Consider the following 22,457-nt stretch of genomic DNA (forward strand, 5'->3'; position numbering starts at 1 on the left):
TAATTCTTATTTACTGAGTTCTTCTTATGAGCCAAGAAAACACTGTGCCAGACACACACACACACACACACACACACACACACACACACACACACACACACACACACACTACCTTGTTCATCAATTAGTACCGACATGACATCTATTTCCTAGGCACTTCCTGTCTGGCAAAAGAGAAAATTAAGTCTTGGGGAGATGAAAAGGGTCTTCCAAGGTCATCTAGGAATTGACAGAACCAGGATTTGAATAAAGTCCTCTTGAATCTCAGGTTTGGCAGCTTTAAACTGGAACCCTCTACCAACTGCTAAAACAAAAGTTAAGAAAAAGGGAAAGTAATCACTACTCAAGCAGCGTGAACTCAAGATAATTTTACACACACACATGCACACAAATGTGTTTTTTTCTGTTTTGTTTTGTTTGAGACAAGGTCTTACACTGTAGCCCAGCTGACCTAGAAATTATGTAGGTTCAAGTTCAAATTCCTCTATGGCAATTCTCCTGCCTCAGCCTACTGAATACTAAAATTGTAGACCCAATATTGCACAGGTCTAAGACACAATAATATTGCTTACTAAGTCCTAAAACAAAAGCAATCACAAACCCCACTCTAAAAGCAACCAACCAACTTACCACAAACCCCCCAAACTAGAACACAGGCATACCCACATTCATCCAAACAAGATTCTCTCTCTCTCTCTCTCTCTCTCTCTCTCTCTCTCTCTCTCTCTCTCTCTCTCTCTGAACAGAAAGAAATCCAAGCTTGACTCTCCTTTTTTCTTCTTTCAGTTTTTATTGAACACAAGTATTCTGACAGAATGCAAAGTCAAAATTCTCAGTTAGTACTCAGTATTTACAGCAGTGAGAATGGAAACAAAGGTGGTGTTGATGTTTCACTCAGTAAAAAGTTTTATAACAAGAGAGAAGGCCCCCGAAGTACAGAATGCTGGGTAAGGATGTTAATGGAGGTGTGACCACCACCATCCAGACAGACAGCTGAGGGTGAGACCCTGGGACGTGGGAGGGTCCATAGAAAAGTGAGAACATAGAGTCCCTATTGAATACACCTTGGCCCTTCAGGATTGGGAGACCCTACTCGTGGCACCTGGGTGGCCTTCCCGCAGAACTTGGCCATGCTGGTCTTTGTGTGATACATATGTATGCCACATAGACATACGACACATCAACATTGAAACTGGTGAGTCCATCCCTCCTTCTAAAAACTTAAAAAAAAATCACAGGAGATGAACTGTGTTTATCTCTTCAGATAAAAGAACGTGGAAATACACCGACTCCCTCTTTCATTTTAGAGAGAGTACTGCTTAAAAAAAGAGGAAAACTCATGCATGATGAGACAAACATACTTGTAAAGAGAGAGGCAGATCCAAGTGTGGGCTGTCTAGTCCAGCGAATGGTGGGGCCAGTGTTCAGGAGGTCAGTCACCCTGGGCCAGGTTATTCTAGGGTGGTTCTATCTCGTTCTAGTCATCAGAACTGAACTCAGTGTGTCGAACCACAGAGTGAAATACATCAGTTCCAGGAAGCACAGTGTACCCTTAGTCTAGCTGCTCAAGCCACTGACTTCACACCATGGGAAGCAGATCCCACTGGACGGGCTACGCCCAGAAGAGTCTGTCCCTCACCACTAGGACCTCTCTGGTTTGGGTACAACCCGCCTTTCCCATTCTGCTGTGTGCCATCAGAGCTGTCTTCCCCATAGCTATGGATCTGGGTAGGTCCTGGGGTGACAGGGGCCAGGCTGAGTGTTCTGGGATCCTCCAATTTCCGTCCCCAGGAGCTGAGAAAATGCAAAATAACCCCACATCGAGTAAATGACAAGACCATTATTTTTCACAGTTTGAAATTATAACCAAGCATCACCACTGGTCACGCTGCAGAAGTGTCAGAACACCAGGGTGCACAGCCCACAAAGGGGACACAGAGGCCATCTGCCACCCTCATCGCTTGCTGCTTTGTACTTGGGAAAGGAACCCGTGCTGTCGGATGGACGTCTGTTGGCTTTAGTGTCCTCTGCATCAGCATCACCTGTATTTCGTTTTCTTTGTTGAAAGGCTTCAATTCCTTTTGACGTTTCGGGTCGTTTGTGTGTCTGTTTGTTTCCTGAATAGCTTTTTCTTTTTTTCTTTTTTCTGAACTATCTGCTATACCTTCCACAACCAAACTATGTTGAAGTTTTATTTCAATACTATGACAAAAACACGTTTCACACTAAAATATTCACGCATCCACAGTGCACAAGCTTGCGGTTCTAAAGTCGAATGAAAAACAAAAGCAAAATGTCTATACAAAGGGCTGGCTTTTCCCTTCTCCCCCTCCCGTCCCCCTGAAAGTTTCTGTATTTTTCCCCCACTTGGAAAGTTGGATTATAACTCCAGACAGTATTTGTTTTTACAAATGTTGCCTAAGCGAACAGAAGGCCGATGTCACTTTCCTTCAACAGATTTCCAAAAGGAGACACTACTTCCCTGAAGCAGGCGTGCTTTTCCGCTCAAATCTAGATTCTGGGCTCAAAAGGAAATGAAATGGTATGTATATATTTTATTTGGCTTTCTACAAAGAAAGGGGGTGTTTGGGGGTAAAAAAAAGAGTGTGTTCACCAAGACCAGCCCCAACTATACAATCTTCTCTGCTTCATTCAACAAAGCCAAAGGAGTCCTTCAGAGGAAGGGTGTGCAGACACCTGGGAGGCAGGTCCGGTGTCACAGACACAGGCAGGTGGCAGCTAATCCGAAAGTGGTCTAAGGTCCCCTCTCCCCCTAAGAAACAGCAACAGAATCAAACAGAAAAAAAAAAAAAGAGGCAAAATCATTCCAGAAGGGGAGGGCTTTCACCCCAGTTTGACACAGGTAAAAACTGCAACGAATCAGAATTGGTGGTGGGGGTGGGGGGTAGACCCACTGTAAACAATCGTCGTTTATAACCTTCACCCTGTGCTAAGCAACCTGGGGGGATTCTACCTGCCTCTATGGGGCTACCTGTTGCTCAAAGGAAAACAAAACGGCAGGCATTTTACAGGGACATCAAACACAACCGAAGTCAAACATCTGTCAACTTGTAAACACTGGAAAGCAAAGTTGGAAGAGAGGAAGAAAGGGGAAGGAAAGAAACAGTGGAAGGAAAACAAAGGCAAAAGAAGTGGAATGAGCTGCGATTTGGCATTCCTCCTACGGCACTGGAGTCTACATGGGAACTGAAGCAGCCAACAGGAGCGCCGCACTTTGCATACCGAACAAGTACAGAGTGAACGAAAAGCCTAACTTCTTTGTGAGGTTCTACCGAGTCCCAACTTGACTGAAAGTATAAAAATAAGCTGCGAACTTGGTTCATTCGGTTAGTCTGAGCTCTTGGAAGCATTTTTCTGAAACCGATCTGTGCCAATTGGGTAACACCAATTGCAGCCTTCCTGAACCTAGATTTTTTTTTCTTTCTGAGCTTCCTAGATTCTTAATTTGGGGTCCTTTTGTTTGATTTTTAAATGGTTTCAGGGAACGGAGTGTCCTAGTTTGGCTGTGGGTTTAACCTTTTTTTCTCATTTTTTTTACAAGTGAGTGTGCAACAAAGGAGCCCTTTCTAGAAACCTACAAAAAAGGCGATCCCATGTTATCTGTTTTTTTAAAGGCAAGAGACACTAGAGGAATGAGTGTGTGTGTGTGTGTGTGTGTGTGTGTGTGTGAGAGAGAGAGAGAGAGAGAGAGAGACGGAGAGAGACGGGAGAGAGGGAGAGAGAGATTTGGGGATGCTCTGGTGAAGCCGCTGCTGTGTCACTTTTTATTTTGATCTTTGCTTGTTGCTAGGTACCCATCATGCTTTGCTCTCATTCTCTTTTGTTTGTGTGGCATCGTTGGGGACCGTCTTGACTTCAGTTGGCGCTGGCTTTGCTTCTGACTCCTGGGACTCGGACTTTGCTTCTACAGGACCCTTCCTGCAGAGAAACACAAATAGCACAGCTGAGATCACAGTATACTGCCCTGCGAATACCGCCCCTCTCCTTGCGCAATCTGGGGGGCTTCAGCTGCAGCTCTGACATCCAACCTTGCGTGCAGGTTGACGTCACCTCAGCGTTCTCCAAGTGACTCACGCCTGGAGAATGTCCCCAGAAATCCTGGGTGTCATGACTTTAAAAGCAACCAGGCGATTTCGAGGTGCAGCTAGGTGGAGGTGCTCTAGTCAGAGAACAGTCCTTTCTTCCTCTGGCCTCGATCGCCTCCAGGGGTCCTGTGGTAACTCCGGGCAGGAGGAGAGAAGGTTCTCTCTCTCTAACCCGGATAAGCAGAAGCGCTGTAGCTCAGTTTGCTATATGTACCAGGTTCTGCTTCAGGTACCAGTTCCAGGGACTCCTATTGTAAGGCGCCTCACTTTTGCCTGCCCCCAACCCTACACCCCAGCTGTTTCAGGATGGTGGCTTGAACAGGGTGAGAAAATATGGTTACAAAGGGTAAGAGGCTAGAATGGGCCTGCTTGTTGCAAGGGACTGGAAGGGACAGCCACATTTATAAACCTTTATAAAAGCCCAGACAGGCATGCCTCTGTCTCCACAGGTCTCACAAGGCAGAGTCCAGGCTAAAGCCCCTTGAGAGCTAACACAGCTATCATGTTTCCACTGTATTTAGCATCCCACTTAAGAAATCAGAAGGTTGAGAACTTGAACTTGGAGACAGGCATTGAGTGTCTGGGAGTCTCAGGTAGGGGGGTGGGCCTTGCAGCCAGTGTGTGACAGAGCTGTCCGTGGGCTGGACCCTCCTTGCCCACGCACCTCACCATGGCTACCTCTTTTCTTCCTGAATACAACGGTGCCTTTCTCAGGAGGCCTTGGCCTGGCCCTGGATAGCACCCACACACTCTGGGCCCGGGATGACAGAGAAAGGCACCTTGGCCTCCTTAGTGCCTTCTTAAGCTCTGCTCGCCAGTGACCCAACTGCAAAGGCATCCCCGGGGTAAACAGAAGCATGGCTAGGATTATGAGGATGAAACATAATTAACATGGCCTAATTAGCGAGCCGGCAGCCTCTTCGCGCCTATCCCACTGCCTGCCCCTGCTCCTGCCTGACTCCAGGCCCCTGACTGATAGTTGCCTCATAGAAGCCCTGCAAGAGGCTGAGGACACATCAAACAAGGAGGACACAGCACAACACAGACACACACCACCACAGGACACAACCCAATGACAGCAGACAAAGAGAGGCCGTACTCGGTCTTTGCTGGTGCAGGCGGCACCTCGCTGTCTGCAGTGGGAGGAGCAAGCTCAGAGGCTTGTCCACTGGCCCCAGTGGCCGGAGCAGGAGAGCCCAGGGCTGCAAAAACATCCTTTGCAAGGTCAATATCTGGGGTCTTGAAGTTCCCTTCGTCCATTTTTAAGTCCTCGCCCTGGGAAGGGTTTGTGGTGCTGACGGAGGCAGCCTTGCTCTTCGGGCTAGCAGGGGCTGTGGCTGCCTCAGGTGGGTTCTTCATGGCGCCAGGCTGGGTGGGCTCTGGGTCCGGGCCTTTGGTGCTGGGGGCTTCCTGCTTGGCCTGGGGGGCTTCTGTGGCAGGGGCAGCTACTGCTGCTAAGGGGCTGGCTGCCCCAGCTGGGGTAGGGGTTGGAGCAGGGGATAGCTTACTGGCTGGAGGAACCTTGGAGGCCTCCCCTGCGTTGGCAGGGGTGCTGGGGCTGAGTACAGCTCCTTGGTTAGCCAGGACAGTGGAGGACAAATTGCTAGCAGAGGGAGTTGAGGTCGGGGTATCGCTCAGGTCAACTAGAGGAGCAACCTTTGGGGCCGAGGCTGGGGGCGTGGATGCGGCAGTGACACCGGGCCCCTTGGAAGGGGTGGCCTGACCAGTGGGCACAGAATTGGAGTCCGGCACAGCTGTGGCCGGTGGGGCAATACTGGAGGTCAGTGTAGTGGTCTCACTGGTGGGGCTGTTCTGAGCAGTGGCAAAAGTTTCGGTGATAGTGTCAGAGTTAGTGGTGACGGTGGTGACAGAAGGCAGCATGTCCTCGACAGTGGCTGTGGTGTCAGCAGGCAGCCTGTGGGGAGGACAGGAAGTAGAAAGAGAATAGACAATGAAGCTGAGACATGACAGAGAAGCTAGATAGATCGGAGGCAAGGAGAGGAGCTGAGGGAAGGCATGCAACCGTACACAGGCAGGAACGTGGGCCCACAGAGAAACGAGGACGAAGAGGAAGCACACGCCCCAGGCGGGCAGAAGAGGACACAGGAGACAACAAAGAACGTGGCAGTCTCAAAGGGACCTGCTAGCCTTCCTCCATGCTGACACCCCGTCAGCTCTCTATACAGGGCTCCAATCTCCTACAGAGCTCTCTAGTGTTCTCTTGTGCCACCCTGGATATCCATGCCAGGGAAGGCAGCTGATGCCCATCATATACCTCTCTAGGTTTCTGGAGCCCCATAGAAATGGGGTCCAGTTACCTTATAGCTCTTCCTAGGCAGGGACGGGACCAGATGAGAGGAACAGTGCTCCAAATGGCTCCCACGTGTCAGGATAGACACATACATCCAGCCACAGATGTATGTTCCTGTAAGAAGTGCTTCTTTCAAATCTATTAGATCCTTGATATGCAAGCGGGCATGATAGCCATGGCTAGTCAGAGCCCCTGAGGATCTCTGAGATTTCTGAATAGAAGAGGTCCACGGAACCTTACCAGGCCCCCAACTTTTCTAGCATAGAAGATATTAAAAGTGCAGTCATTTTCTCAAATGAGTTTAAGCAATTCCTAGAATATGTGTGGAATTTTGGAGGAGTCTTGGGAATCCCACTTAATGAGAAGAGCCTGGTAAGGACCCACCATGACCCAAGGAGAAGCAAGAATGCCTTCTCTCCAAGGAGAGTGGTTTCAGACATTGTCCGGCCAAGAGGTCTTCTGACCGAGGGCTCCAGAGTTCAGGTTTCCATGTTTGGCCAGGAGCCGAGGGTGAGAAGCAGGGAAAGTTGGGATGGGGTGATGAGGTAGAACTGGGGAATCTACTGAGGAGGTGCCAGTCCCTGCTAGTCCACGTACTCGGGCTCTGTCAGCGGTGTGGTCTCGTTGGGCTCTGTGTGCTTCCCTCCATCATGGTTTGGAGTCCGCTCCTCCTCTGTTCGGACCTCCACGATGGGTTCTTTGGATTCATCTTTCCTGTGGAGAGAGTTCTGCTGGTTAGATCCCAGGGCAGCTTCAGGGGGAAGACGTCTAGGAAAAGAAGCTGCAGCAAGGGCCATCAGGGTCTCTCCTGTGGCTGGCAAAGTGGGCCAGATTCCTGTCTGCACCAGCCTAGCCCAGAGTATATAAGGTCATTAGCCCTACCTCAGTTCTCCCATCCATAAATTAGGATAAGTAATAGTGTATAACTCACCTACCTATGAGAACAAAATGAGATCATTCGTGTAAAGTTTTTAGCACAGTGCAGATAAATCTCCCATGTAAACCATTGCATGTGCATACATAAGTATGCATGTATACACATATATTGTAACTGTGATACACAGGTCCATGTGCATACACACACAAACGAGATATCTGTATATATACAGTTTCCAGCATGTGGGAAGGCTCAACAACTCCATCTTCTCACTCCATCCTTTCTCAGCTTGCTATAACAGGCCCACTCACCCACCAACTCCAAAATCTCCTGCTAACTAGCTAACAGATGCTGCAGGAGGGAAAGAATATATAGGGTGTCCCTCCAAGAGGAGAGGGATCTATATTCATTCATCTCCTTTGGGTACCCTACAGCCAGGATACAGGGTGTTGCCTTCAGGAGCTGCAAGATAAATATTGGATGGGTGGCAAATGAATGGACAAGAGATGAAGTGCACGCTTCCAACGCTGATCCTCTCCAATCATAGCTAATTCTGACAAGCCCCTCTCTTGACCTCCCTCAGGAATTTCCAAATCTTTATGAGACTTTAGAACCTAGGGAGAACCCAAGATGCTGCTATTCAAACTGGTCACCCCACCTTGCCTTAAACCCATTTTTAGAGAGATTTGCTTTGATAATGTAACCACTCAGAGTTTTCATATGGGAAACAATAAAGCGAAAGGGTAGGCCACCCCAGCACTGTCAGACAGCACAGCGCTAGGCCCTGGGCTGGGCGGAGCCTCGACCTCACTGACACGATGGGTTTGCACTCACGAGAAAGCAGCCTTGCCCTCCTCCATGTCTTTGCCCTTGGCTCCGGGCCCAGCTTTGCCACACAGGTTAACAGCAATGCACATGAGCAGGCCACACTTGTTCAGGAAGTAGCAGGTAATGTCCATGACCACGAGGAGCAGGACGAAGATGACAATGAGGATGCCCACGATGGCACCGGTGCTCAGGCCTGTGGTGGGGCTGCCGTTGGCTTAAGTAGGAAAGAGATGGTTGGTGGTTAGCAGGCTTGGCTATGAGCACCCCTAACCCTCTGGACAACCATCCCTGGGGGTGGAGTAGGGCCCTGAGCATAATCAAGGTCTTTGTGACCAGTGATACCTTCTCAAGGGCCTTCTTATGGCTGGTTCAGAGACAAGAGGTTCTCTGCACTTTTTAGATGGGGCATGATGCCCTCATCTCACCCAGGAGACAGGGTTTGGGGGCTCCCACAAGTTAAAATGAAGAGAGGGGATTGTGAGCTGTGTCTTCATTTCTGTCCCCAACCCTGAACCTCCTCCCTAAGGCATAGGCTCAACTGGTCTTCAGGAACCCTGGAAGCAGACTAGGCCCAGACAAGCAGTGCTTGAGGACACCTAGAGTAGACAAATCTAGGAGGGCCCTGTTGTGTCTCTGGACCAATGCAAAAGGTTTTTTTGATGTAGTTAGGCAGTAGCTGCTGGCTCCTGATGTTAGGCCGTACTGTGATAGACAGGGTCCCATATGGGGTTCCCAGGACTGCCTTAGGTCTTGGCGAGATGTCAGGCCCAATGGGATGCCCAACATCTAAGTCTACACCCTTTCCCCTCTTGAAGTAAGTCGAAAGAACTTTAACTATGAGGGAACTGGGGTCTCATTTTACCCTTTCTTTTTGTGATCCATGAAACTCCTGAGACACAGCAGCCTCCCCAGGCCCCACAGGTAAGGCAAAAGGTCTGGGAATACTCACCATGTGGGAGCCAGGCATGCTGGGACCAGACTTCAGGAAAACCTGTAGACTTACCCAGATTTGAACATTCTCACAGACAGTCATACCCACGCACAGGACAAATATTCACATTCTCACCCCCAGACCCTACGCAGCCTCTTACTTCTGGCTGGGTTTTCTGTGTCTAACTCCCCGGTGTCCAATAGTAGTCCTCCAAGACCTTGGCCTATAGATTCTCTCACAGAAGGACCCTGTCTGAGTTCCCCGTGGGACCCCACTGACAACAGTTTTCTGACAGGGACCCACTGACTCCCATAAATAGCAGTATGGTGGGAAGCAAGACCCTGAACAGAGTTCTGCCTATGGACGCCATTGTGGAGACGATAGTCTCAGACTGACATATGGGCACTTCTCATTCATTCATTCTCCAAGTGCAAACCCATTCTTACAGTGATGTTTTATCGATGTTTTAATAGATAACGCTTGCCTGAAGATCAGAGGGTAAAACTAAGTCACTAGACGCCAGACAGTAATTTCATACACCTTTAATACCATGATTTGGGAGACAGAGGCAGATGGATTTCTGTGAGTTCAAGGCCACCCTGGGCTATACAAGATCAATGCAGAGACAGATCTAGGTGGTGGTGGTGGCTCATACCTTTAATCCCAGTCCTAGGGAGTCACATGCCTTTAATCCCAGCACTAAAGGGGAACAGAAAAGAGAAGGAGGCAGAGGCTCAGGGCTCAGTCTGCAGTCACCCAGCCTTGGCAGAGGTAAGACTGCTCTAGTGGCTTGGCTGTTTTGCTTTTCTGATCTATTATCTGTCTCCGGGTTTTTATTCATGCTACACAATCTACCATTAGATCTTGTCTGATGTTTCCTGTGTTCCCAAGGGACCCAGGATACCCAGATCGTGAACTGGCTGTAAGAGTTACAACTCACAGCACTTGCAAAGTGGGCCCAGCCGTCTCCACAGTCAGTTCCTCGACTTCCTCAGCTGCCAAGCCTGTTCCAGCAGCTTGCCAGTCTCATCTTGTGCCATCCCTCCAGACAAGGGGAGGGAAGTGCATCTCAGGATAAGTGGTACTGCATGTGTGTTGTCATTTTCCTATTAATAATGTCAGAGTTTCGCGACAGGATCTCCCTGCTCAGGGGCTCCGATCCTTTTTCCTCACTTCCTGAGAGCTGGGATTAGAGGTGTCCACCACCACACCTGGCCACTGCTCTTCATTCCTGTGTAGCTTATCTTCTGCCCCTACTAAGAAACCTTGCCCAGGTACTGGAGTACTTCCTAAGGACAAACTCCAATGCTAGCCCGGAATGCCCAGAATAGAGACGAAAGGGTACTGGAATCAGGAGACGGTCACATCCCTTGTGGATGGCACAGAATCACTCAGTCCAGGAGAACTCATGGGACAAGGTCTGGATCCCGCATCTTATGAACAGGTCATAAAAAGAAAAGCAAATTAAACAAACGATAAACAAAAACAAAACAAAAACCCTAAAACCTCTCAGACGTCTGTCTTCTCTATGATCTTCCTCTTGCCCTCTGTTCTAAGCCCACCTAGGTGTCTTGCACATAAAGAAGGCCACTTGGAGGCCAGCTTTCCCTCATCTTCTTAGGTTAGAGCTGCCCTGAGCAGTGCCTGGATGGGGCTGGCTATCTTCTTCCGTTCCTGCTTTGAGAGCTGGGCATTAAAAGCAGTTTTGGCATTTAACTGAATTGCTCCAGGGCTGAGACTTACATATGTGCCCATTTTCCTATGCCTTTCAATGGATCTCACATTTTCCAGGTGCCCAGTTGGATCTGAGTCATTGTGCCATGGCACCCAGGTGCTGAAATCCTAGTCTCACTACAACTGTCAGGCTCCCTGATTGGTTGAACTGCAGGGCTGGTTTCCTCAGAAATCTCTTATAGGTCTGCTTGCTCCTTCCTGGAGCTGGCTGTGACCAGAATGCAGGTTGTTGACACAAGCTTTGGTCAGTTTCTCTCTATTGTAAGATCCCCATGTGTATATGGTGTGTGTGTGTGTGTGTGTGTGTGTATACTGTTAGGGGGAGAAATGGCTGCTACATACCCACAAGACCTTGCTAGAGAGCTCTGCATCTGACTGAACGTGTTACCCCTGACCTCATCTTCAATGACTACCTCCCCAGTTTTGCAAAGGCTCATTCCTCTCTCATTGTCTGCTGAGGATTCCCAGGCAACAGGAACCATTCAGGATCACTTAGAAGGGTACACAGATTTTCATGGGAAAATGCCTTTGACTAGGACTCTCTTTCTTGTTAAGTGTGGGGTCCAATTTGAAATGTCTTTCCTGGTAATCGGTTATCAAGTACAGACGAGGTGGAGGGAGAGGCTTTTAATTTGGGGACTGTGTTGGACACAGATATCAAAGAAAATCAAAACACGCTGTTGAGTTTACATGAACTGTTATATCCTTTAATAATGCAAAGTGTAAACTTCATAAAGTCTTGCTGATTATCTACACAACAATGTTAGCATTCTTATTAGTAGAAAAAACATGATCTGAACCTGCTGTATAAATATTCTAAAAATGAGAAGAGAACCCTCATGGCAGATGGTATATGGTCTGTACTGATTCACAGTGCAGGGGGCAGGGTGAGCTCACTCCCTTGGGGCTACCTGGGGGCTGCTCTCTTAGGGACTCCTGGCTGGACTAGGAGCCCTAGCCTTCTCAGAGGCACCAAGTGTCTGTCTGGGGCTAGCGCACACTAAAGATGTCTCCATTACAAAGGGGCTGGAATAAGCCCAAAGGTTTTCCAGCTGGGCCCTGTGTCTGCTAAGAGTACGGGACCATGCTTGGACTCGAAAAATTTAGCTTGATCTCCCAAGGTCCCCTTAGAAATATTGACTCCGTCCCTCTCCTATGAGTGGGTCAGTGATGAGGCAGAGGCAGACTCTGAGCTCTCCTAGAGTGAATGCATGTGACAGCTCGTCAGGGCCATCAGAAGAGGACTTAAGTAGGACCTCTGTTGCCCTCCCGGAAGCTTTCCTTAGCTGAACTATGATTTTCATATCAGGCTCCAAAGCCCCATGTTCTTTTCTCTGCTGTATCGCCCTGTGCCCAAGAGCCATCTTGTTTCACTGAGCTGGTGGGTAGATGCCAAGGTTCCAGAGCAGAGGTTCAGAGCTTAGCGAGAGGCACTGTCAGTGTTAGCTGCTGAGCACTGTGAAGCCTCTATCTATGCTGAACACTGGGGATACTGGCAGGTGGCAACCGAGTTGGCTTTGCCTGCAGACCGCAATTCAGGGTCATTTGGATTCCCAGAGGGAAATGCTAGTCTTTGAGCATTAATAAGGAACAACAGAAATGAAATCGGTAAAGAACCAAAGAGAACATAAATTAAACGTCCGTGTAGATGCTCAGAGATGAGATAGGCAGAATGACAGGTGCTGTGGGAGGGGAGGGAGGTCCATCCCAAAGTTCACGCGCTGATACTAGTGGATGGTATTCAGCCTTGGGTCTCATGCATCCGACGCGACACACCCATTTCCTCTTCTGCATGAATTGCACAACAGCAGACAGGAATTCCTGGCTCTTCATAATAATTTTAAAAGCATCGTGGAGACCATTAGGGAAGCTGGATCATTCTGGAAGTGCAAACAGGCAGACTGCCCAGATGCGCTAACACTGTGGGAGAGGGTAGTATGTCCCCTCAATCCCTTACCTTGTGCTCTTTGGAGCTTGTAGCGGGGAGGTGGGCAGGGTGACTGACTCACAGAGGATGCTTCCAACCTGCCTGGTATACTGCACTTAGGGTGGTGATATAGGTCATGGCTGGACCACAGACCCCAGGACCTGGAGGTTTCGTGCTCATCTGAAGCATCCTACTGTGCAGTGGAAGAATGAGCTCTTTTGGGAGCCAGATCCCAAAAGCCCATTCCTACTGGGCACATCACAGTTTGGCCTTTTTCACAGAGACAGCAGGGGATGTCGGGCTAACACTAGCATTTCAGCACCTTCCAGAATGCTCATCAGCTCCAGGACAATAGACGATTTCTACTTTTCCCACTGCACGGGCTACAGAGGGACTTAATCTGTCTATCATGTCAGCAGAGCGCTCAGGTGAGTCACCACACAGGTACTTAAATACTTGGGATTTAAATACCTAAGTACAACATGGGTACTTGAATACTTAACCGCTGGCAAAGCTAACTACCTATTGAAAGGTGGAGGGCAGGGCGCAGTGTTAGAGTGAAGGGCACATGTGGTGACTTTAGCAATCTGAGCCAAGCTTTAGAAGTCTAGAATCCTTCCTCTGCTGTATTTATGAACAACAAAAAACACAAGTAACAGATAGCAGAAACCTCCCCATAAACCTTGCATAATGCTGTCTTTGAAAAATAGTACAGAAAGAAATACCTCTCAAATCTCTCAAATCTTTTCTTTCTTTCTTTCTTTCTTTCTTTCTTTCTTTCTTTCTTTCTTTCTTTCTTTCTTTCTTTCTTTCTCTGTCTCTCTTTTTTCCTCTCTTTCTTTCTCTCTCTCTCTTTACTGCTCTTAAGAAGGGGGAAGACCCCATACAAAATGACAGAATAGTTCCACTGCACGACAAAATCTCAGGAGGTAAATCTGATTCCAATCACCAAGACCTTCCTTGCTCACACAGAACATTGCTCAGTAGCTGTGGCCAGGCAACCACAGCTTTCAAAGGGGAACAACTGATCGTTTTTCATAGGAACTGGGCTTTTTAAGCAATTAAAATTTTTGTGTGTGTGTGTGTGTGTGCGTGTGTGCACGCGCGCACGCGTTTATGTTTTCAAGTTCCTAACATAGCAAAAGAAGAGTCACCACAGAGAAAAGCAATGAGACCAAGGTATAGGAGGTAGAACTTCCTCCCAAGGTGGCTGCAGGGGTCAAGCAATGGGTCCCAGAGGACAGGTGGTTGTTGAGACATAAATGTGGCAGTGGGGATGTCCCAGTGACGTCCAAGGTGACAAGTGTGACGACGGACACAGGGAGGGTATGGGAGGGGAGGAGAGAGAAGGCAGAGACAGAAACAGAGGGGGAAAAATAGATAAAAAAAGAAAGAAAAAAATAGGTCAAATATAGAAAACACAAGAATCCAAGGTTAATTCAACTTAGTAAGTTAGGCTGACAAACGTTAGGAGAGTTCAGTGCTGTATCAACATCATAGGCCGGGTCAGAAGCTCAGCGATGCCAGAAGCAGCATAGCAGGTTAATCTGGGGGTGGGGGCCAGCGAGCAAATGAAATTAAAGTGAGAGAGCAGGGGCCTCCGCAGTAGAGGAGCAGGGTCAGGTCAGGAGAATGTTACCTCTCACTGAGATGGAGCCTCTGAGGCGCAGCAACGAGTGTGCCCTTCTTGTGTCTAGGTCTTTGCTGGTCCAGGCTGAGATGCAGCGCCTGGCTGCACTACAGCCACAGCACTGGGGAGGCGGGGCGGTCTTTGAAGAGCCAAAGCAGACCTGTCTTTCTACTGCGCAAGCCCCACCATTGTGCTGGTGGAGTCCTGAACATCTGTCTCACCTTCTACCAGCCTGAGGACTACAGAATTCGACCGTGGATCTACGTCTTATAATGCAAAGCGGCTTTGTTCTTATATTCCAATAAAATGGCTAGGAGAGTCTAACCAGAGCGGTCTCCTTTCAGTAGGTGCACGGCAGCCAGAGAGTCACTATGGACAAGGTAAGGCCCTTCTAACCCTGTCTAGCTTAAGAGGGAGCCTGGATGATGTTCTCCAAGGTCATCGTGTGTCGAGCACTCTCTAGCATTTCTCATGCTCACACTGGAAGCCCAGAAAGTGAAGTGGCTGGCAGTGCCCAGCCTGTGAACACAGCATGCCCAAGCATGCTGCCCATCAAGTCTCACTGTGGGGAAGAACTAGCCTATGGCCTGATGCAATGCAAAGGGCTTAACTTAAGCCTCACTAGTCCCCGAAGCTTAAGAGGCTCAAAAGCATGGATCCGACACATGTAACACTCTCAGTTCCAAGGGAAAACCAACCAAAGAACACAGGAAAGAAGGGACAGAGGAAAAGCAGGACCACCTTCATTTGGGCACTCTATTGAGATACAACGAGGGCAACTTCCTGTAGCCACATCCAAGGACCTCTTTTTAGTACGGAGATCCTAAACAGAGCAAGAAGCCCTCCCCACAGTGCAATCAACCAATTGACGTGTCTAGTCTACAGCTCAACCTTCACCTGCCAACTGGCTGGAGGTCCCAAACATCTCCCCAGAGTCAACATACACCCACTCACACACACATACACACACAACCATAAAGAGTCACACACCAAGATCTCCTTCTATTGCTACCCACTTTGGCACATATGACCCTACATGGCAGGCAGCCTATCACCTTTCTGTCCTGGCTTTCCCAGGGGAAGAGCAAGCTTGACAATAGCTCATCAGCTAAGTAAAGTGCTCTAGACAGGGTAGACATGACGGGCCTGCTCCAGGCTGTCCTCCTACCACATCTGAACATGGTAGAGCATAGAGGGCCTTCTCCAACAGGGTGCATCTATATGATCTATGGCCATCTCTCCTGCCTGTGGCTGGCATTTGCCTGGCTCTGAAAAGGCAAAGTGATGGCTGAATCTTCTTAGAGGAATTTGCCTAACCAGGGGACCGGCCGCTAGCACAGGGTATCCGGGCCAGCAATCAGAGCTCTCACTTTATTCCCACACTTGAGTTGGTCCTGGATCCTATAGAGGAATCTGCATCTCCTAGGAGCACTGCTGCTACCATGGTCTAGCAGACTGGCTGCCCTTCTATTGATGGTGATTCCCAGGATCTAAGTTTCCCACTTGCTTTGTTCCAAGACGTTCAATTCGTCTCTAGCACAGTGGAGAGGTCCTTCGCAGATAAGCATGTTGCTAACTGGACACCATCTATTCCTTCTCTTGGGGTCACCAGAGAGAAGAGTTAGACCATGGTTGTACAGCAAAAGCAAGGGTCATTTATAAATGGCACAAAACCAGTTATGTGGTCCTAGTATAGAATGCAGATGGCAGAGAAAGTCTCATCAAGGATCCTTGTTCAACCAGCAACCAAGGCAAGGCGAGGGTTGGGGTGTTTCCCATCTGAGGGAGTCCCATCGACTGGTTAGCATTGATATATCAAGGCCAAATGAAACAGGACCTTTTGCCCCAGGATGCTTGGCAACACTCTCCTGGGGAGTCTGGTACATGTCAACCCACTGCACAGATGGGGCTAAGGCAAAACTAAGCTTGGCATGAGCAACCAGTCATGAGGATGGCTGTAAGCAAGCAAGTTGTCAGGGTTGTTCAGGCGCATTAGGAGGCGTGGCACGTATGCATTAATTCAAAGCGGGAAAACAGACAGAAAACAGAGGTGGCTGTACCTGGGATGGCCGTGGGCTGGGCTAAGGTCTTGAACACAAAATGAGCTGCCTTGGATTTTCCTTGCTGATTCTCAGCTACCACAGATACTTCATATTCGGCATTCCAGTCCAGGGACTTGAGCATGACGTGGTCACTGCCAGATGGGAGCCTGATTTCGGGTTTCCATTCAGAGGCAAGTTTCTGGGGACAATGGAAGCAGCAGGGAGCTTGAGTGAGCACGCTGGAGAGACTGGCTAAGAGGCACAGATTGATGGTGACTGAAAACTATGGGGTTAAAATGTAAGACAATGGAAACCAACGAGGCTTTTCCATACTGGAGCATCCTCCTGGTTTGCTTGCCGACACCAACAGTAAGTAAGGAACGTCAGTGTGGCATGGTTTTGACTTCACTACCGACCAACTTCAGGACTGACAGGGGTTCAAATGCTGTCCCCTACCTACCCTAGCTCCCTTATACTCTGGAATAAGGGCTTCTCAGAGGAGTGAAAGCAAATGTTCCTTGTTATATTTCAGAACGCTGTCCACATTCGGACCGGTGAGTTATCTATTGAGGAGCCTCTGTAGGCCAGGTGCTGCAGTTAGGGCCACCTGTACCATCTTCATCACATCCCTCCAACAAACCTCGGGGCACCACTTGAGGCTCTTACTAAATCTGAGCAAGTGGTTAGGCTGACTTCCCAAGTCAGCCTGCAGTCAAGGTTGGAGCCCAGCCTCTTCAAACCCAAACTGCATTTCCCCTTTCATAACAGGGAGCCCAGCAAACACGTGCTGAACTAAACTGGGCTGCTCTGTTCCCTGTCATGTGGCCTGGACTCATTGTGGCTGAACAAGTGCACGATGTTCACTGGGCTCACATGGAGTATCCCACAGTGCTTTGCAAACACTGGCCAGGGCATAAGGAGAGATGCAAAATTCTGGAGATTTCCCCCCTTTTCTCCCAACCTCCCCTCTAGGTATATCCTACAAGCTTGCCAAGGAGTTTGTACTGGAAGAGAGTTTCCAAAGCCATTGCTAGGCAACCACCTACATAGCAAAACAGTGTGGGAGAGGCCTCAAGTCCTCCTGAGAAATCTTCAGATGGTTTTCTAGTTGCAAGGCTCAGCATGTCATAGTCTCTGGCTTTTTCAAAAGCCATATACACCTCAGGTACGAGTTGGGCACCTGGGGGGGGGGGGTTTGACAAGTATGTAGTAAATAGGGTTAGAACACGGCAACAGTGTCAGGAAAGAGGCAGTCCAGTGAGCATCACAGGTCCTGGCCTAGGGCTGGAGGAAGAGGTTTTACCTGGCAAAGTAGTTCTGATCAGCTACAAACCTGCCTTTAGTGTTCATTCCAGGGCTGAGAGTGTTGTGGGAAATTTCTCAGAGGGGATTCCAATACCCTATAAACTAACCGGGAAGCCTGGGTTGTGCTGTAAGTGAGCTTTTCACATGTTGCTATGGTGCTGCTTTAATTTAAAACAAAGAAGCTGGTCTGTCTCTCTTTACTCTTCTTTCTCTGCATTCCTCAGCAAACATCATTACAAAAGAGACAACCAGACGATAAAGCAAACACTCAGGAAAGCAAACTTTATGCTATGTAATACATATTAATAATATGTGATTGCATTTAGCAAACATGAAGCCTCAAAGTGGAAGAGGATGGTTAAAGTCATTGAAATAAAAAAATAGCCCGGCATTTTGTTCCTCTGTCTGTTAAACACAGCCACAGTGACCGTTCGGGCAAACAGACTTCAGGTTGTCTTCCTATGGGAGAGATTGCTAGCTGGGTCCTGTATCCTAGTTACCATTTACAGAGGTTTCAAAGCATCTGGGACATTTTGGGACCTCTACATATATTGTGACTGATCTGACAGCCGAAGTTATTTTATTCCCCCTTTTCAGATCAGGAAATGGAGGTTTGGGAAGATGAGGTTATCTGTCCTTCAGGTCACATGCTGGCAAATGGTAAAGCTGGAATTTGATGCCATTCAGGATCGTAATAGCCGGAGGCATTCCAACTACCACAGCATCTCTCCAACTAGGTTATTCAGGGCCACCTGGTAAGTCTTGGCATTCTTCCCAGTAGTAACAAGCTACAGGGCCTCCCATATAGTTGTATTTCCAGGCTGACCCTTAGGGAAGTTTACTGAGGCTTCTCCTACTGTGGCGGCTCATAGCTGACTCCTTTGAGAATCAGTTGGGAGAGCTGAGTAGACAGAGGTCTGCCCTCTGGCTGCAGGGTGTGCATGCCTGTAGGTCTCTAGGATAGACCCACAAGCCATTCACATGGGAGCTGCTCCCAGGAGAGGTAGGGATGAGCATACTTCCTGCAGAAAGCCTAATTTGGGCTTCATGGAGAAGGCAAGCTGCTCCCTGGACCATTACCTCCAACTATTAAGAAATCTTAGTAACAGGTTATTCCCAGCACCCAGAGACTGTCACGACCCACTGCCACCACCCTGCGACTGCTTGCCAAATATTATTCTGAAAGTGGAAGAGAGTGATTCTCAGTTTGCGGTGTGGGGATGAAGGATGGACTAGTAGAGTTCTCAGGTAGGTGGTGAGCGAGTCACCAGCGGAAGCCTGGAGTCAAGCTGTCTGTTACAAGTTAGCCCAGCTGAGGTGCTGAGAAGAGCAGGCAGGGGATCCAACTTCGGATCTCGAAGTAAGCAGGGCGATAGCCTAGGCTCCTCAGCTAGATAGGACTGGATTCCAACTCAGCCTCGCCCGAAAGTGCAGAGACATCGGTTACTGGCTGGTATAGCTCTAGCTGCTTCATCTGCAATGTGGGGGCTAACTGTAATCCCCACTTCCTGGGATCCTGTGCAGGAAGTACGCCTGGATGTAGCGCCTAGTCCAGGAGACACACTTTATCAAAAGCAGTGGCTGCTGGATGGCAGCATGACAATTTTGCATAGAAGTCTTAGATTATGGGGAAAAAAAACTGTAGAAAAACTGAAAGAATCAGGAAAACCATGATGATGTTCTCACCATCCCAACCACAGCAGAAGTCTTCAAATGGGTCCGCTGTGGGCACAGCCTCACAGCAGTACATCAGTCTTGTGGTTTAAAACCTTTGCCAAGTTTCATGGGTCTCCTTCAAGTTGCCCATTGGGACCCTGCCCCACCCTCGCTTCACCTGGAATTCTCAAGTTCTTGATCCAAGAAGGTAGGTATCAGGGTGCCAGGGTGGGGAGAGGGGGTCTGAGGATGGGGACTACTCACCGCTCGGTACTTGACCAGATAGTGCCTGATTGGGGAGCCTCCGTCATCCTGCTTGATCAGGTTCACTTTGATGGAGTTCCCATCCTCTCCCATCTGCCCTTCCAGCTTGGGTGCACTGGGTTCCCCTGAAACAGCCAGCAAACGCCCATGAAATCTGGGTGCATGGGATGAAAAGTAGGCCCATCAAAACGGGACGGAGTGATGCGGTGGGGCTGGGCACTGTCCTTGCTTTATCGGAAATTCAAATGGTTAACAAGCAATGAATATAGAACTCTGAATCCCACTGGACTGCCTCATTCGGTCTTAGCTGGGGGTGCTTTGTGGGAATGTTCTGGAAAACACTCCCTATGCACACAGTCCTTTTTCTGTCTCTCTCACTGGTACTCACATTGCCTCCCCCAACTCTGCATGTTTGATTTCTATACACCTGACACATCTTGACAGAGTGCCTGAAATATGGGCAAATGCAAGCAGGTCTGAATAGGAAATTTTAAAGCATTGAATTGCTTTTCAGAATAGCCCCATGTTTTTTTCCCTGGGCACCTCGTAACTCACCCTCAAGTCCTGAGGGCTTGGTCACTGGTGGGGGTGAATGATGCTATGTTCTTGCAACCAGCTTTCCATGAATTAAATTTTATTCCTCAGCATCACTTAAAAACACGTTTCCAATTGTGGCTAAATAAAACACGAATTGCCATAGGCAAGTTTCCTGTGAATGTAACTACATTTATGGCTCAGTCAAGTGAGCGATAATCTTTGGCTCTTTAATGTATTAAAGTAACAATCATTGCGGACATTTTCTTTGTGAGAGGAGTAGGGGGGAGTGGCTTTAGCATTTTACAACAAGAAAAGCAAAGTTGTTTGTTTCTCTGCATTTGGAGTTTATGCTCACTTGGATGGTAGCATCGTGAATCCTGAACCTGCGTGGGATCTATCAGAGAGCGCCAGAGTGGTTCTGCAATGTGATGCTGACCTATTAGACGAGAAACTGCAAGCCTGCGCTAGGAGGAGCAGATGAGGAAATGCGTACCACAGGGTTGAAATTAAAACTCTGTGCTTGTAGGAACCAGGACTTCCAGAGAGGACCAGACTCTGATCTATTTCCTGATCTCATGGGAAGGTTGTAGTCCACTATCTTTCTAAGCAGGGTACTGGAAAAATGTGGGGATGTGACGGGAGAGCCAGGAAGGGAACTTGTCACTAGGGAAATACGCTGATTACCTCACATTGCACCCCTGGCCATAAATATGGAAGGCTGGAGTTTAGCTTGGTGACCTTGTTCAGTTGTTGGGAGCCTCCTCCCTTGGATTCAAAGATAGAAGCAGAGAGAACAAGCCACCCAGAGCCCTGCTAGACATCCCCTGGGGTACAGCATGCACATTGTCTGGAGTTGGTTAGAAACCCAGCCTCCTGCTGTAGCAGGCAGGATTCCTTGGTGAGATGTGTGGACCAGGAGGCTTTGAGAATTGGGAGAAGATGAGGACGAACGCATACTGCAACGGTTTTGATGCCCGGAGGTTATTTAGGAAAAGTCAGTCTTAATGTCTGCTCTCTACAACTGGGAATTTAAGAAACATAAAAAAGTAGAAATACAAAGATAAATAGGTTTTAGAAAAATACTTGTCCTGTTTTTTTTTTTAAGCTAGAATGTAGCCACTGTCCCCAGCTATTTAGAGAAAAGCATTTGGACCTGGTTTGTTTATGTCAATCTATTTAGGCTTTTCAAATTCCTTCGAGCTTTTCTAGCATCTTAGGCAGTAAGTCAGTGGTGTCTACACCATTATAAATGCCCAGTGTGACTCAAAGCAGAGTCTGCTGTAGAATGAGGTCGGGCCTTTTGGTGGATTGCACAGTGCTGAAGGAGCCGTGAGAGAACTCAACAAGTTCTATTCTCTGACAGAACTGAGGTGACTACTTTATCCCAGGGACCCTCAAGCATTACAGGTTTTAGCACTGAGAGTTCAGTATCCCAGGAAACCGCTTAGACCTGAAATAACTGGGATGGTTGGTGGCCAGGACTGACTGGAAACGGTATGATGGCTTCCTGCACTCAGGATCATGATATGGACTGAGCTGGGTGTCCCTCTGCTGAGGAAGGAGGGGATAGTCCAGGCAGAGTCAGCACCTGGAAACACTTCCTCTGAACTCTGCTTCTTGGGAGCTATAAAGGCATCATCTGCCTTAGTTTGTTTCCACTCTTGCAAACAGGGGCACAGAATCAAATCTAAGGCCCCTTCTACCTTTGCCACGCCTGCATGGGTAGATTTAGGGGAATTGCCAACTTTGCCTTGGTTATTCTTCACAACACCATGGGGTGGAAGACACAATAAATGGCCTCCAGCCAACCTTTTTCAGGAGACACACCCTAAGATCAACAGCTCTGTGTCTTGAAGATGCACCATTGTCAATTTCTTGTTTTACAATTTTGTAAAGTTTTCTTTAAAAATACTCTTGTCTTTGAAGAGAGACTGCCAAGTCCCTTTAAAGGCATGTAAATGAACAGGCATCTTTCCCAGGAGTCCCTGAAGAACCCAGCAGCCCCGCTGAAGGCAGTCTCTTATCTCTGAATTTGTTTCCGAAAATATATGCCTATAATCTCAAAACAACACCTAAAAACTCTGCCACAGCTCTGACATTTACCATACTCAAACAGTAGAGTTAGCTATCATTCTGTCTGACAAGGTTACTCTCTGATTCATATTTATTTTAGCTCTGAGGTAGAACATTTCATATCATACAGAATTTAGGTTTCATTTAGAAAGCTTTGCCTATGATTAATCATACAAATATGTGTTGAATTGAGTTTTAGAAGTTGTCTATCAGGCAATGAAATCTCAAAGGTGAAT

The 22,457-nt window shown here is 48.2% G+C and overlaps 1 protein-coding gene across 14 annotated transcripts in view; it reads right to left on the reverse strand.

Annotated features, from left to right (window-relative positions):
* Positions 1 to 770: 770 nt before the first annotated feature.
* Positions 771 to 22,457, reverse strand: part of Ncam1 (neural cell adhesion molecule 1) — a 299,405-nt gene continuing 277,718 nt past the window's right edge. For 7 of the 14 annotated variants that reach the window (XM_013346210.2, XM_013346209.2, XM_005347291.3 and 4 more), the window contains 6 exons: positions 19,612 to 19,736; positions 16,405 to 16,585; positions 8,129 to 8,336; positions 7,015 to 7,131; positions 5,206 to 6,021; positions 771 to 3,939 (listed from right to left, as the gene is read on the reverse strand). In XM_013346210.2, coding sequence (XP_013201664.1) covers positions 3,819 to 3,939; positions 5,206 to 6,021; positions 7,015 to 7,131; positions 8,129 to 8,336; positions 16,405 to 16,585; positions 19,612 to 19,736 — 1,568 coding nt within the window. In that variant the 3' untranslated portion in view covers positions 771 to 3,818. Of the gene's footprint in view, positions 3,940 to 5,205; positions 6,022 to 7,014; positions 7,132 to 8,128; positions 8,337 to 11,467; positions 13,925 to 16,404; positions 16,586 to 19,611; positions 19,737 to 22,457 lie in introns of those variants that run through there. The other 7 variants (XM_013346216.2, XM_013346215.2, XM_013346214.2 and 4 more) reach the window with 2 other exon arrangements.

This window comes from Microtus ochrogaster, chromosome 5, assembly GCF_000317375.1.
Source record: "Microtus ochrogaster isolate Prairie Vole_2 chromosome 5, MicOch1.0, whole genome shotgun sequence".
Classification (NCBI taxonomy): Eukaryota; Metazoa; Chordata; class Mammalia; order Rodentia; family Cricetidae; genus Microtus; species Microtus ochrogaster.